At 41.0% G+C, this 16,660-nt stretch overlaps 1 protein-coding gene across 5 annotated transcripts in view; it reads right to left on the minus strand.

Annotated features, from left to right (window-relative positions):
- FRMPD4 (FERM and PDZ domain containing 4) overlaps positions 1-16,660 on the minus strand; it is a 750,657-nt gene that overhangs the window by 164,414 nt on the left and 569,583 nt on the right. For all 5 annotated transcript variants that reach the window (XM_081042401.1, XM_081042403.1, XM_081042402.1 and 2 more), the window contains one exon: positions 12,140-12,256. In XM_081042401.1, the coding sequence (XP_080898527.1) occupies positions 12,140-12,256 (117 nt within the window). The remainder of the gene's footprint in view (positions 1-12,139; positions 12,257-16,660) is intronic.

Raw genomic sequence — 16,660 nt, forward strand, 5'->3', positions numbered from 1 at the left:
GCATGGCTTCAATTTCCAATAATAGTGGAAAGGAACAATAAGAGTCGTTATCTTTAAGATTTAACAGTATACTGTCCTGTATTCCCCAAGTATTCTATGGCAACCAAGGTATGATGACAATTCAGTGCACAAGGGAAAAGGAAAAGAGATTGCGTGACCTTCCAAATGCCATGTTGAAAGTCAGAAATAAATGTGCTGTTGTGAGACAGGTTGGGGATTTTTGAGCTCAGGGTCATCTCATTAAAGGTATTACAGAAAGGAGGAATGAAGGTGACCCAGGAAAATTATGAAGAAAAATAATCACTGAGCTTTAAAAAGTATCTCAACATCGGTAGATGACTGGATTAAGAAACTGTGGTACATTTATACAATGGAGTATTACGCAGCCATAAAGAAGAAAGAAATCTTACCATTTGCAACAACATGAATGGAACTAGAGAACATTATGTTAAGTGAAATAGGTCAGACAGAGAAAGACAAATACCATATGATCTCACTTAAATGCAGAATCTAAAGGAAAGAATAAGTGAATGAACGAATCAGAAACAGTTTTGGAGACAAAGAGGAAAAACTGAGGGTTGCTAGATGGGCGGGGTGGGGTGGGGATAAGGGGGAAGGTGAGGGATTAGAAAACAGTCAGTAACCACAAGATGGCCATGGGGTTTTGAAAATTAATTTGGGAAACGTAATCAATAATGTTGTAAAGATTTTGTAGGGTATCCGATGGACACTTGTCTCATTTGGGAGACCACCTCAGGGATGGTGTAGATGCCTGATCACTGCACTGTACACCTGAAGCTAAACAATGATGAATGCCAGCTGTAATTATATATATATATATGTATGTATATACTTACAAGAAGCTGAGTACAGCATTAGGAATGGAGACAGTGGAAATGTAATGGCTCGGTGAGAAGTCAGCGGGATAGTGGATGGGGAGGGGGGTTCACACAGTGTGAGGGATATAAATGATAAACATCTAAGTATTACTTTGTCTTGTGCACCTGGAACTAATAAAAAAAAATCCTCAGGCTGGGGGAAAATGCTTTAGCTAGATATAGTCAATAATCAGCCAATCACCTTGTTTATTGCTGACATTACATTAATTACAAGAAAATATACCTGTAAACACATAAAAATAATAAGTTAAAATTGTGTGACATTTTTCAAAGAATGAGAAACATTAAGAATGAAGAATTAGAATACCACATAGATGATTTTAAGACCATCATCTTATATACTCTCTTAATAATTATCTAGGAACTGGTTAATAACTATAGTAAGATCAAGCAAATGTATTCTTGATGTGTTATTTCCTTTTTCTGTAGAACTACATTTTCTTCCTTCAAGCAGATCACTTATTACGTAATAGCACATAATTCCTTTATCTTAATACTATCTTAAGATGGATGCCTTAAGTTTTTTAAAAATTAAAATGTCATTGTTTTCTTACAATTAAAAAAAAAAAAGTATTTCAAGAGATTATCTTGAACAGGGATCTGCAAACCACAGCCTTTGGGCCAAATCCTACCAGCCATCTGTGAGCTAAGATGATTTTGCAAAAAAAAAAAAAAAAAAATCAACATAAGTATAATATTTCGTGATACATGAAAATTATATGAAATTCTAGTTTCAGTGTCTGTAAAGTTTTATTGAAATGCAGCCACACTCATTTGTTTAAGGTGAGCATGGCAGTGCAAACCAACTCAATTTGTGGATCAAAACCACGTGGTATCATCATATTTAAATTCATGAATCATGTGTTTTTTTTTGTGTGTGTGTGTGTGTGTGTGTGTGTGCATTTTAAGTAGAAACGTATGGTTGATATGTTGGACACGGAAGTTTAAATGTTGAGCTAACAAAGAAGAACCAATTGAGGCAACATGAGAAAGACCCTCCAGTGAGTTTGAAGCTAAAGAAGGGGGTGGTGTCATGGAAGTCAAGAGAACAGCCTAGAACAGAACATCACCAAAAACGAACTGGGGACTTTTACATGGGAGCTTTATAAAATTCCACAAGGATAATGAGCAGAATTTCTTCAATACACTATGGACAATTAACTCTTTGAAAGTACAAAAGTGCCTCTGTAGACCATTAGTAAGAGCAAGTTGCTATGTAATTTTCACCTCCCTAATAATTATTTGCTCTTGCATTAGGCATTCCACATGACTGAGCTTCGTGTTGCTATCATTTCCTGTCCCTCCATCCCTCTCCCAACAAAGTGCTAGTTGGGAGGTGGGGAGCAGCTACAAATCCTGTGATCAGCCGACCTCCTCTCCCTCGGCACCCACCACATGGACAGGAGGAGTCATGACATCCCTGTATTAAAAGTTCTACTTCTTTGGTCGATTTTGACAATATCATTCCCAGAACATTCTTTAGAGGTAGGTCATGGATGTCAGAGCTGCACAAGAAGTGTTTGCCAACATAAATACATCATATAGAGCTTTTTGGCAACAAGTCGGAGAAAACAGGGCTCTGGGGTCCATTTTTAGCTCCCTGTAGGACTCATAGTGCAAGCTCAGAAAAGTCCCTTTACCAATGTTTGTTTGCCCTAGTTTCTTTTATATATAAAATAAATGGTAGCTCCCATTTCATGGGAGGGTTTTGAAAATTTATCAGTTAGTGAATTAAAAGTATGAGAATGGGGTCAAATGCATGATGTTTTACAGCAAGATATGACAAACACTTATAGCCCACGGGCCAAATCTGGCCCCAGTCTGTTTTGTTTTATTTTTAATACAATTTTATTGAAACACAACCATCTCCACTTGTTAACATACTTCCTATGGCTGCTTTCACACTACAATGGCAGAGTTGCACTGTGTTAAATTCCAACAGTCTCCATTGGCTCCATAGCCTTTTTACAGAAAAAAAAGGTTGCTGACCTAGCCTAGAGAATTAAGGGCTGGGGGCAGGGGGAGAAGAGTGTCTATCTTTGGGTGAGAAAACCACTCCTTGAGAGGGCAGGGAGATTGCTATCTGAGGGAGTCAATAGCTAGAGGCAATCTTTCCTCTTTGCTAAGTCTTTATTGAGAAGCCACTAAATAAATGATTTAGAAAATTTCAAGAGGTGAGGTTGGGAGGTAAGGGATAAGGGCTAATTAGTGTTTAACAAATATGGCTTTCTACGAAACACAAACACGAATGACTAAGGAATCCTGTCACATCCTTTCTTACTCATGTTACTTTCCAGAATTGGCCATTCACTTACAATGAAAGTGATGACAGAGAAGAAAAGGGAAAGATAGGGCAACCCATAATTCCTCTTCCTTTCAGTCCTTCCTTATTTGTCAGCAAGCCAAAAGTAGGGACTGTTGGTAGAGTGGCAGAAGTAAAAACTATTCTAACAGTTTTGTGCAGCATTTCTACTTCTCTGGTTAGAATGAAATACATATACATACATACATGAGTTCCCAAACACAATGGTGTCATTTCAGTGATTCCTCAGACGAGTTCAATGCTCCTATATTTGCGTCTAAAACTCATATTGCACAATATACTCATGATCGGTAACATTTATGCTACTAGTTTAAATTTTTAGCTTTACTTAAAATGACATCGAATAGCAAATAAAAGACTGACATGTTGACAGATGACAGAAGAAAGGGAAAACCTTTCCCTTTTAGTACCTTTATCAGCACCTTCTTCCTGTGTTTAGAACAGGGGCCCTGCATTTTCCATTTTGTAATGGGCCCCCCAAGTTATCTAGGTGGTCACAATGCTCAGTAGCACCCTTTGAGATCAAAACAGCCTTCTTTTTTTTTTTTTTTTTGAAAAGCCAATGTCATTTTAATGAGAATTTAGAAGCCAGAATGGGAATTAAATATGCATATTTATACTGCCATCTTAATCTAGAGGTTCAAACATTACTACAGTGTTCACTTTCTGCTTCTATTTGATTCTTCTTTTTTTTAATTACATTTATTGGGGTGACAATTGTTAGTAAATTTACATAGATTTCAGGTGTACAATTCTGTATTACATCGTCTATAAATCCCATTGTGTGTTCACCACCCAGAGTCAGTTCTCCTTCCATCACCATATATTTGATCCCCTTTACCCTCATCACCCACCCCCCACCCCCTTACCCTCTGGTAACCACTAAATTATTGTCTGTGTCTATGAGTTTTTGTTTCTCATCTTTGAGAGTCTCTCATGGCCTTCCCCACTTGATACGCTGTCACCAAGCCTGTGCTCCGGGAGCAACTGAGTGGCACACTCCATGTCACAACTACGTGACATGGCTACCCTGGACTCGGACTGGTCAGGGTGCACTGACACAGAAAGTACTGCCATCTCTCATCATCCTTGCAGTTGAAGAGGCTCTTCCCCAGAAACTGGCCATTGAGAGCGAGGTTTATTCTAGCTTTGAGAAGAGCTAGAGGACAGGGCTTGGCAGGGAACTGCTCTTTCCCACCCCCTGCTGGACCACAGTAAGGCCCCCTGCCACTAGTCCTCCTCTGCTCCTCTTGCAGGAGTTCAGACAATAATGAAAAGACACCTGCCACAAAGGTGATTCCATGTCCTCTTAAGTTCAGCCAATTTACTTGGCAGCAACACCCTCACCCCCCACTTGGTGCTTGGCACAGGCCAGAATTTCCTGCCTGTGTCCCCAGCTTTGGGCAATGACATCAAAATTGCTCTCAGCAAGGGTTGGCTCAGTCCACAAAGGACAGATCCAAAGGCCACTCGAATGAACCAAAGGGTGGTAGGCAGCCCCAAGCTAGCATTTCAATTACAGGCTGTGATGGAAACCTGGTTACCCAGGTGCTTCTCCTTTTCACAGGTTGGCTGTCCCTGCGATTCCAAATGGACTTTGTGACCCACTTTGTGTACATCCCTAGGGGCTCCAGGAAAGCTCAGGTGAAGAAAGAGCCACCCTGGGCAGCAGCTAACCTGCTGTCCATAGCTCCGCCCAAATGATGTCCCAACCCTGTTGTCAAGTGGCCCAAGGAACTTCTGATAATTACAGTCCCTTCAGAGACTTGGGCCTGCCGGAAATAAGCCAAGTGTTTCAGGGACTTGTCCTAGGACGATGGCCAGATTAAGAAAACCAGCCAAGTTTTGAGAAGAAATGCACAGAGGAAATGAAATAGCCTCTGATACAGGAGAAGTCTGCCTAGCAAAGCTCTTTGTGCCGCATGCCCAGTTCGATCTGGAATGACAGTGTCATTTCAGAGCCTTCCCGTTAAAAGTCCTTCCATCAGCTCTGCACACTTACCTTCCAGCTGGGAGCACAGATTATTAACTCAGTGGATAGGTGCTTTGTCAGATTCGAAAGAAAAATAAATCTGCTCCAACAAAGGGAATAAACAGCTTCCAATGTTCAGCCTGGGAGCTTTCACGTTGACACGACATAATTACCCTTCATTTCATGTAATGACACTATCACGTTTACTTTGTTCCTCCAATCCCCAAATTATAATATACCTCCCTTCCCTTGACTGGATGCTTGGATCCTAAGGAACTTGTTTAACTAAATGGCATGTGCTCTTGCCACGAGGCAATTTGCATTTTTAGACAGAATTCATTGTGTATACTTGGAAGTGATATATTTTATTTAAGAATTCTTCATCAAAAACACAAAAAGTGAGGTAAGCTGCTTCTTCTCTAATGTAATGCCAATTCTTAACTCTGGATATTTAAAACCTCACGAAATAACAGAGCAACCCACATCAAAGAGATCTCTATTATTTCCTTTATTGGCACAACTTGTAATTTCCACCAAGACCTTCTGCATTTTATTACCAGAAACAAAGGTAACAACTCATGACTGTCTCAGATTCATTTGTACTTTGTAGGGGGTGCATTAAAAATGCAGGCTTGAGAAAGTAGGACGTTCATGTCTGCTTCAAATCTGAAAATATTACAGGGGTTGTGGGTGCAGCCACAATACCCACATCCAACTTTATATCTTAACGCTTCTTGACTTTAAAACAATTTTCCAGAGAAGGAGAAGTTCAAGGACAATCAGCACAGGGTAACATATTAAGGGGCTCATCCACAGACTAACAGTAAAACTTTCTTATAAAATTTTGGGGTAAAAGTCAGGAAAACAATACTGAAGAATAGCCCTTGAATGACCAAATAACATGTGAAGATATTCGATTGCTTCTTCCTTCTTTGGGACACTTGAACTAGACTAGGTCAAGGCTAAACAGGGTACTTTGAGGCTCACCAGTAAGGATGAGGGAAGGTTTGCCATTTCTAATTTCCACGATGACAGAATCCTGGCACACTGACTTGACTGTCTTCTGCTGTGGTTAATAAGAAAGGAGGGTGGGACATACACAAACTGCCTGCATTCTTTCAGGTTATTCTTTTCTGGAGATGGGTGAGCCAAAAATACATTTCACGTGGACTATGGAATTGACTGGCAGATCAGAATGGCTAAACTTCTCCCAAGTTGGGCTAAGTCCATACTGGAGAACAAAGTGCAAGTTTCTACATCTCATTACTCATCTCCACTGTTCAGGTTTCAGAACTGAATTCTTCTGCATTATGAAGTTAGTGACCCTGCTTAATTACCCACCATGGGGATTGCTGGTAGAATAATAGAACAGGGTGTCTTGTCCAACATATACACAGGGCTAGTTTTGTATACTCACGGGGTGACGGTGGCCAGAAAGCCAGCAGGTTAAAAAAAAAAAAGCCTTTGAAACTTAGAACTTGGAAAATCAGGGCATGTGGTTTGGACATGACCCTCCAGTCTCCTCTCCCACCCCAGGCCCCCATTCCTATCCCTAGACTCCCACGGGTCTCATCATAATCATCTATCTTGCCAGCTAGTGTTTTAATATTTATTGTGCTCGTGCTTTCATTTTTCCTTCGATCTACAAAAACCAAAGCCCCAAGTTAATGAAGTGCATTATTTTTGCATTAACTTTCCCCATCCCCACAAACAAGCATGTTCTTATTCCATTTAACTCAACAAAGAAAACAAGTTACACATAATACTCCCTTTTCTCTCATTATTACACATACTATGTGTGTCTGCAGAGGTTAATAGATACATTGCTTGGTTGAGAATGAAACTTGCCTCTCTGTAGTATGAGGCCCATGGCAACGGCCTGCATTCTCACCCAGCCTCAGCCCCACTTCCAACAGATTGGATTAATTCCTCCTTTGCGGCACTTCCACTGTATCTAAAGCACAATCTATTATTTTACTTATCACTTCCGCCACACTCTAAGATCCTTAAAGGTATGCACTTGTCTTCCTCATTTCCTTCAGCACTTAGGGTGCTGTTACATGTTGCGTGGATAGATATTGGGTGTAGCCAAGGGCAGCTTCTGAAAGCAGCACACGACTCACCAGGCTGACCAGGCCATTTCTAAGGATGCTGAGTAGGGAGGATATGACAGGGGCAGTTGGAGGTGAGCTGAGCTGAGCACACATGGATAGAGCTGGGTAATTCTAGGGGTAGGAATCCTTATACAATGTTAGGGGGTTTAGTATGGATTCAACTCCATGACAGAGCCAAAAGAACCAAGGCCTTGGCATCGGAAGAGGGGGTGCAACACTGGTCTGACTAGCCATTGGATGTGGAAAACCTAATCCTCGTCAACCTTGGCTTTTTCTGCACTAAGGAGATTCCTTCATGTGCTTTAACTATCCTAGAGGACAGTTGTCAAGATGAAATGAAATCTAATGTCTTAATGAATTTTCTAAACTTTGGTGGTGTGATATATAGTTATCTTACCTGTATTATCTAAAGCAGAACACAGAGAGAGCAAATGGAGATGCTATCAGCAATTATGTCAGAACAATACCCATAAACCAAGGGCCTCTTGGGCACATCCACTTGCATGGTTACTCATCTATGTCTAGGTCTATGCCATCTATATCATCTATACCTATATTCTATACCCTTCTATTAGGTTGGTGCAAAAGTAATTGCAGTTTAAAAGGCTAAAAATTGCAATTACTTTTGCACCAACCTAATACATCTATATCAATATCTATGTCAATATCTATATTCTATGCTTATCTATATCCCTATTCATATCCATAATTATATCTATATCCACCTGCATCCACACCTATTATTTATTAATGCTTTTATTATAACAACCACCTCAGAGTACCCCACTTTCTCTGTTTCTCTTCATTTCTCTTTCCATCCATCTCTCCCTCACCCATTTCTCACTAGGACACTCTTTCCTGAGACTCATTTCCTCAGAGTTTCCTTCATCACATCGGCCTCTCTCCCTTTCCCTGTTCTGTTCTCTTTCTCTTAACGGGTTAAAACAATTTGACAAATTTTGTTTTGTTTTGCATCTGTCATGTTTTTTAAGCAATGGTCTCTGTTCCTCAAAAAACTATTTCATATTTTTCTAATACCAACAAAACTTGTTCTTTCTTAATGAGGGATCTGGTATATTTCAAGAAGCTATGCATTGAGACTTGCTACATGTGTGTAAGCTTTGGGAAAGCTATTTGACTAGTCTGAGCCTCTGTTTTATCACCTGCACAATGGGATAATTATCCCATATTAATGAGGTCACATGCAGAAAAGTGCTTTAAAGAGCAACCATAGCTGTTTACTAGAACCTAAAGCCCCTGAAACTCCCTATTCCTAGGCTCTTCTCCAGACACAGTGCTATGGCCAGAATGTTTGTGTTGCTTCCAAACTCATGTTAGAGCCCTAATCCCCAGTGTCATGGTATTTGGAGTTAGAGCCTTTGGGAGATGATTAGGTCATGAGAGTGGAGCCCTCATGATGGGATTGGTATCCTTCTAAGAACACAGCTGGAGAGATGATCTCTCTCTCTGTCTCTCTCTCTGTCTCTCTGTCTCTGTCTCTCTCTCTCTTTCTCTTTCTCTCTCTGTCTCTCTCTGCCATGTGAGGATACAGTGAGAAGATAGCCATCTCCACGCCAGGAGGAGAGCCCTCACCAAGAACCCAACCATGCTGGCACTCTGATCTTGGACTTCTCAGTCTCCAGAACTGTCAGAAAAAAATTTCTGTGTTTAAGCCACCCAGTCTATGATATTTTTTATTATAGCAGCCCAAACAAACTAAGCCACCCAGGCATCAGAATTTTTACTGCACCTCAGGCTACTGCAACGTACAGCCAAGGTTGAGAACCTCTAGTCTGGAGATTATACAATATTATACAAAGGTACTTTAACATGTGCACATGGCATGGAAAAAATGTTTAACTCTATGGACTAATAACTCTTTACAGAAAACAGGTTACTTAGTCCTACTCTAAATAATTGGGGACGGGAAAGGGAATATGAAATTTGGATACATTTGAACTATCCTGGGCCATGTTCTGAAAGCCTCATAATGATAGAATTATCTCATTATTTAGCTATGATACTCTAACTTTGAACATGTGAAGCCAGGTTCCTCCCATAGCTTGTCCATCACTGGAAGTAGTTGTTCCTCCGTCAAAAAATGATGGTTTGATGTGGGTTATCGTTTAGATCCCAAGAAAATATTTTAAAAAGGAGACATCTAATCTCTTTCAAAGAGAATATTTAAAAGAGTGAAAAATTAAATGCAAAGGTGCTAATTACTAACCATGGATTAATTTTCAAATTGTTCTTTTAACTTCTAAAACTAATGAGTAGAGATATACTTTATACTGCAAACCCAGACTCCCCAGAAATGCTGCTCATTAGAGTATCTCTTTATAATGGACAGTCCTCAGTAGGTAAGAAAAAAATCAGAATGATTCTCCTTATTTATAAAACTCATTAGTGACCAAGAAAGAACAAACACTTTCCAAAGAACTACTGTTCTTAACATCTTAAAACAATGTCTCTGAGAGGACTGTGGAAACTTACTTTTCAAGTAAAAAAACCCCACAGATTTGGAAAAGTTACACTGGTGACCTTGGTTTTAAAACTTGCCATTTAGAAATCAGTGTAGATATCTCTATTAAATTGCTGATTTGCTCTTACATATTTTAATAGCTGGCATTAGGTCATTGTAAATGCTAAATGGACACCTGGGTTGGCCCTGGTTTCTACCCATTGACCAAATGGCAGGGAATATACAGGAACCCAAATCCAACCAGGGACAAAGAAAAAGAAAAGAAAAAAATAAAAACCCATTGTAATTGGAGAAGTCTGAGATAGAACTTCATACATTCATAATTCATGGTTTTTGAAAATTACATTTATTTGGCAGAAATGTTTACTGTTTTGAATCAGAGCATTTAGGCTACCTCAACTGAGTCAATTACATAAATTCATAACCATGTTGCAAAATAGATGGCACAATATAATACCAAAAATATCATCTTTCTAGCAGTATGAGGGACTTGGGCAAATTCATGAAATTAATGATTTAGAATCTAGGGTGTAAGCAAAACTATTGGCCTTTCTTCCAGTCTTGGAGCTTTCTGGGAGATTTTGCTCCCACTGCCATTTCCACTATCGTTTCTCTGGGAGCACATCCTCAGAAAAGCCTTGAATAGCTGGAGGGCCACTTCCTACAGTCTCTCTCCCAGCCCCCCCCACCCCCCCCCCACCCCAGTGGCTCATGTTCAAGAGTAACTTGAATTTCCCAGGATGGATCCAGGAGGCAAACCCCTCAGCAACCAACTGTACTCTGAGGAGGAGGGGGTCCTCTCCTCTCCATAGTAATTCTAGGGAGAGGAGAGATTTGGGCTTCAGAGACTGGGAAACTGGCCACAACACTCATGTGAGTTGTGCCCCTAGCTACTTTCCAACAATCCTAACATGGAGGTGCTGGTATGTACAGAAGATTAAATCCCTAATCTTTGCAGACATTGTAATTTTTATAAAAATGATCCCCCACCGCATGACGGTCCTGTGTTTGCTAATCAGTCCATAATCAGGTTGGCTGAAACAAAGAATGCAGCCTGTGGTGTGAAAGATTGGTTTCCTTTGGCTGCCAATCTCTGCTCAGTTTTATTAGACCAGGGCAAACCATGTTTCCTGATTTCAAATCGATATCACTAATATCTCCTAGGTAAGAATATTTCACTTAGGTTGGAGAAGCAAGCAGGGTGGACCCTTGCTGTTTTGAGAAGTGTGATACCAGCATTCTTCCCATACAACTAACTGCAAACCACCAGAGCACTACAGCTGCTGTGGAGAATGGTTTGGTTTGGTGGGTCCTCAGTAAGGTAAACATAGAATTACCATATGATCCAGCAATTCCACTCGTAAATAGATTGCCAAGAAAATGGAAAAGAAGGACTCAAACAGATACTTGTATACAAATGTTCACAGCAGCACTATTCACAAGAGCCAAAAGGTGGAAGCAACCCAGCTATCCATTGACAGATGAATGGATAAACAAATATGGTATATATCCATACAGCAGAATATCATTCAGTCTTAAAAAGGAATGAAATTCTGATATGTGCTATAACATGGCTGAATCTTGAGGACATTATGCCAAGTGAAATAAGATAGGTACAAAAGGACACATATTATATGATTGCACTTAGGTGAGGTACCAAAAATAGGGAGATTCATAGAGACAGAAAGTAGAATAGAGGTTACCAGGGGCTGGGGAGAGAGGGGATAGGGAGTTAGTGTTTAATGGGGACAGAGTTTCTGTTGGGGATGATAAAAAAGTTCTGGAAATGGAATGTTACTGAATTGCACATATTGCACACCTAAAAATGTTTAAAATGGTAAATTTTATGTTATATATATATATAAAATCCCACAATCAAAAAAAGCACTACAAAAAATCCAGAACACCAGCTAATGCCAGGGTGAGAAATTTATGACACAACCCATAATGCACATAATTGTTTTAGCTGAGTTTTCCACTTACAGATGAGTCAGTAACATTTCTGTCTTGACCATTTCTAGAAAGCATTCTAAATGATACCCCTCCTTGTCAAACTTTAGTGGTAGCCTCAGACAATGAGTACAAACTGGCTTTGGGTTTACTAATGAACACGTTTGTTCTGGCCCAGGATTACCGCACTACATCACTCTAAGATGGCGCCTGTCCCAGACCCAAGCAAGCTCACGTCACAAGATACAGAAGGCACAGGAGATCCAGCTGCTTGAATAATGGCCTCTGAATGCTTGTGAGTCCCTAATTTAAGTATACTAATTTTCCTGAATAGAGGGTCAAAACAGAGATGTTCAAAAAACCAGAGATTTTACTGTTCATGCCCTCTGTTCAACATACCTGATGAAGCAGTCCCGGCCATCCCGGTTCGCCATCATCTCCCATCCATAGGGCGGCACCTGGTTCAAGCCCCAGGTTCCAGAGGGAGGCGGCCAGCCTGAAGACTTTGTCCTGTGGCTGGAAAAAAGAAAGAAAAGCATCAGTACACCTGATTCCTGAACATTTCCTGTGAGACAAACTCCAGAAGGGGCATGGGACTTGCTCCTCTCCACTGTGGGCTATGTTCTCAGCTGATTAAATGAACAATGATAAAGAATGTTTTTCGTCAGGTACCATGCTCCTCATTTTTCTTTATAGTATCTTGCTTACTTTGTGACAGACGCCCTATGAGGAAAGTGTACTTATTCTATTTCACAGATGAGGAAACAATGAATGGCTTGAAAAGATTAAGTAACTTTCCTGAGGACACACAAGTCAATTTTGAACAAAAGTTTTGCAGTTTCTATTACACTAGACATTCCTGACACTAGGCATTAGGATAGTTTTGCACATAAATAGATATCACACCACAATATAAATACACATATGAAAATAGACTACAGTTTTTATGGGTCTTGAACAAATAACCCCAAGCCTCACTTTCTTGGACTCCTCTGACACAAAAGACATAATTTCCATTCACAGCAACCACACTCTAGTCAAAGTGAGTCATACAACCTTAGACAAACTCTCAATTTAAATTGCAACGAAAATGCACACAATTGCTTTTACAATTTTCAGTCCACACCTTAAATTTGACTCCTCAGCAAAATGAAAGGACAAGTAGAATTTTCTAGAAGCATGCCTTTCCAAGAGCAAGAGGAAAGGGCAAGAGACTCCAAGGGACAAGCAATTGTGATGGGCAGCATAGCGCAGTCACAATCCTGAACCAGAGGCCTGAGCCCAGTATTGTTGGAGCATCAGAGTCCTGGCCACTCCACATCTGCCCAGGACATGCAGAAATTCCACCGTTGTTTCATGAATGTCTAAGACTCCTTCCGAGCTTAACCGTGGAAAGGAAATAAGCAATACCATTTAGGATCGACCAACATTCCTCATCATTTGGGCCTTTCGGTCCAGGTGAAGTTACTCTGGATTGCCTGCAAGACCCAAATTGCAGACTGGTACTAAAGTGTGTGGGGAAGAGCAGTGATGACATCTCCGGGGCCTCACCACCAGTGTCTCAGTAGTGTACCTGCGTGCCCTTTACGATGAGAAAAAAGCCCCCCCCAACTCCTGCACCAGTCACATGGGCGACTGACACAACTGTACGTATATGGCAGCTCTCATGCAGCCTGTTGCCCTCCCACAGTAAACACCCAAATCGGGGGTGTCCACCTTTCCATGAGGAGGGAAGACTTTTCATTCCCCAGAGTAAGTCACCCCAATGCCTCACCAAAATCATACATCTGACCATAACCCAACACTTCCCTCAGGTGAAACAAGTCCATTTCTTGTAAGTTTTCTCAAGAGGAACTGTTTTACATAATTTTAACCACCTCCATTGCTTGTCTTTAACTTCCTTTCAGTTTTCCCACATCCTTTATGAAGTGTGGTGAGCAAAAGAGTTCACAAATTTAATATAGGTTTGGTAAATTTAGAATGCCACTATAGGGTTACTTCTTACCCATTGACTATTAAAATCAAAGACATGGCAACCGTTTTTGTCCCTCTTCTTCACGCAAGCCAGCAGTGCCAATCTCCTCTGGTGGTTTTAAAAAAATGCTCTGCTCCCTTACAGTGAACGAATGCATGACTTTCTACCCTGAGGTATACCAAAAAACCCGCCAATTTCTCTACACTGTTTTCTAAGGTGGAACCAAGAAAACAAGCCCTTGGAGGTATGAACACAATATACCCTGTTATTAAAAAATTTCGTAAAAGCATGAGTACAGTAAGAAGTGACACAAATAATATTCTTGTAAGTAAAAGGAGGCCTATGTAGAGAATGCCAGAATTTATTCTAGATTACTACATTATGTGCTATAGAAGAACATTAATCCTTCCCAGAAGGGGCTAACTTATTAAAAACAGATATAGTAACCTGTCTTTTCTTTTGTCTTCTCTTTTCCTTTCTTCCATTCTCTGCACCCTCCACCCCCAAAGTCTAAATCATGAAAAGAAAGACACAGGCTTCCTAATATATATAATTTATATGTAAAATACAGAATTATAATAATGAGATGGAGGAAGCCTGGATTTTATTATAAACTGCACTCTGTCCTGTACAGGATGTTCAGGAAGTAGGAAACACAGTCCAGCAAGTTGTTTTCCAATACAGCCTTTTGTCAAAGAACACCAAGTGAAGCGCTAATACTGGAAAAATCCACAAACACTAAATGAGTTAATTCGGGTCAAGGGACATCAGCTGAAAGAAAACAAATAATAATTAACATCAGATATGACTATATGTCTGTCCTGTGTTGACATTAAAAACATGGTTTGGAAAGACAATAGTAGAACTTAGCAAACTAAATGCTCAAGTAGAAAAGAAAATAACACATATCTAACCATAACAGCCTAGAGAAAAACGAAGCATAAAGGTCATGATTATGGAGAGATTTGGCTCTTGCTTCCATGCAGTGTGATAACTGCAAGTTTACCCCAACAATATCTAGCATTGGAAGCTGGGGGGTTACTCTGGGCTGGGAAGATGCTCCAGGGACCCTGTTTTCCAGTTCCCACCTCTGTGGCTGCAACAAACTCTCCATCACTCCTAAATGTGCCCCATCCCATCACCGCTGAAAGACACAGTTTGTTTCTACCCGGAGGCAAAGAGGTGGCCACTTTTAGAGTAGCAGCAGGGCCAGCCAGTGCATATAAAAGCAGAGCCCCTCATTGTTTGGCCTCGGAGCCCTGTGGGATACTGACTAGATAGGAGTAGCAGGGTGTGGCGTAGCGGGGTGTGGCGGTGGGGAGCTTGCCTGCTCAAGCAGCAGATTCACCAAGCATGGCCTGGGGACCAGAAGCAGCAGCAGCACCTAGGAATTTGTTAGAAATGCAAATCCTTGGGCACCACCCAAAACCTACTGAACCACCAAATCTGAGGTGATGGGGCTGACCCAGCAGTCTGTGTCACCAAGCCTCTAGGCCATGCTGGTGCCCACTCAAGTCTGAGACTGGGTTAGACTCAGACTCTCTCAAATGGAGGCTCTGCCGCTTAATTTCCATAAACATGAGCAAGTTACTCAACCTCTCCAACTCCCTAGTCCCAGCTCCTCCTCTATAAAATGGCAATAATGGGACCCCATCTTTGGGAAAATATGAAATGAGTTTTGTAAAGTGCTTAGTATGACGCTTGGCCCACACTACACTATGTGCTATAAAGTATCTGCTAAACAGATCTCTACCTATCTGTCGAGAGAATATAGGACTTTGGGTAGTGATGCAAGTATAAATGGCTTTATCAAGTCTCAAAATAGAAAAAGGGTGAAAGGCTCAGTCATCTAGTTTTTTCCATTCTGGCAAGAGGAGGGCAAGAAGGGGCTGAAGCTAGCCCCAGTTATAAGGTCAGAAGTTGATGAGTTCAGCTGTTCTCAAAGGAGAAGAAAATATCAGACAGTTTTTCCCAGCTGTGTGTGTGATCCTTGGGACAGAGGGTCACTTTCCACTTGTCTCAGGCCAGGCCTTGAGATTCCTTGCAACTGCGATGTTCTGTGACTTCAACCTGAGATCATGGCTGTGTGAACCATTTTCAAACACTTAGCTCAGCCTTAAAAATAGCGACCTACATTGGCAGGGCTATTTCAGTCTCTCCAGAAACTCCCCACCACAGACTGAACTGGTTTGCAACTTTGTGCCTCACCCATCTATTCTTTGCAACAGATGGAAACTGTCCTGGACAAAACAGATCTTCATACTTTACATGAAGTGAGAGAAGCTGTGAAGGGTACAGGCACAGTGGCACAGCTATTTGCATTGGGACCAATGGTGGAAGCAACCCATGATCTCTTCCTGTGTATACATCTATCAGCCCAGGACCAAATCTTGATGGCAAATCCGGCCTAGGAGCAGGCACAGTCTTAAAACCACCTGCAGGCCATGATGGTGACCTGAGTTTCCTTAGAAATATACCTCAATATGAGAAAAAGGGATGTTGTGGGGGAGAAGGAAGGGGAGGTCCATATCCAAAGTCCCAAGTCAGACAGTTAATTTGGCCACTTACTGGCTCTGTGACCCTGGACTCTAAACTCTCTCTACTTTATTTTCATCATCTGTAAAATAGAATTAATCTCAATGAGTGATTCTCATCTGGGGTGGATTTTGTCGCTAGGAGATGCTTGTCAATGTCTGGAGACACTGTTGGTTGCCACAACTGGGAGAGGGATGCTTCTGGCATCTAATGGGTACAGACCAGGGATGTTGCTGACCATCCTTCAATGCACAGTCCAGCCCTCAGAACACAGAATGATCCAGCAAAAATGACAATAGTGGCCCTGCTTAGCTCATAAAGTAATGAAGGTACAATTCTTAGGTTGGTACTTGACATATAGTTGGTGCTCAATACACTTAAAACAAAAAACAAGTCATCTCAGTGTTTCC

The sequence above is a fragment of the Rhinolophus hipposideros genome, assembly GCF_964194185.1.
Source record: "Rhinolophus hipposideros genome assembly, chromosome: X".
Taxonomy (NCBI): domain Eukaryota; kingdom Metazoa; phylum Chordata; class Mammalia; order Chiroptera; family Rhinolophidae; genus Rhinolophus; species Rhinolophus hipposideros.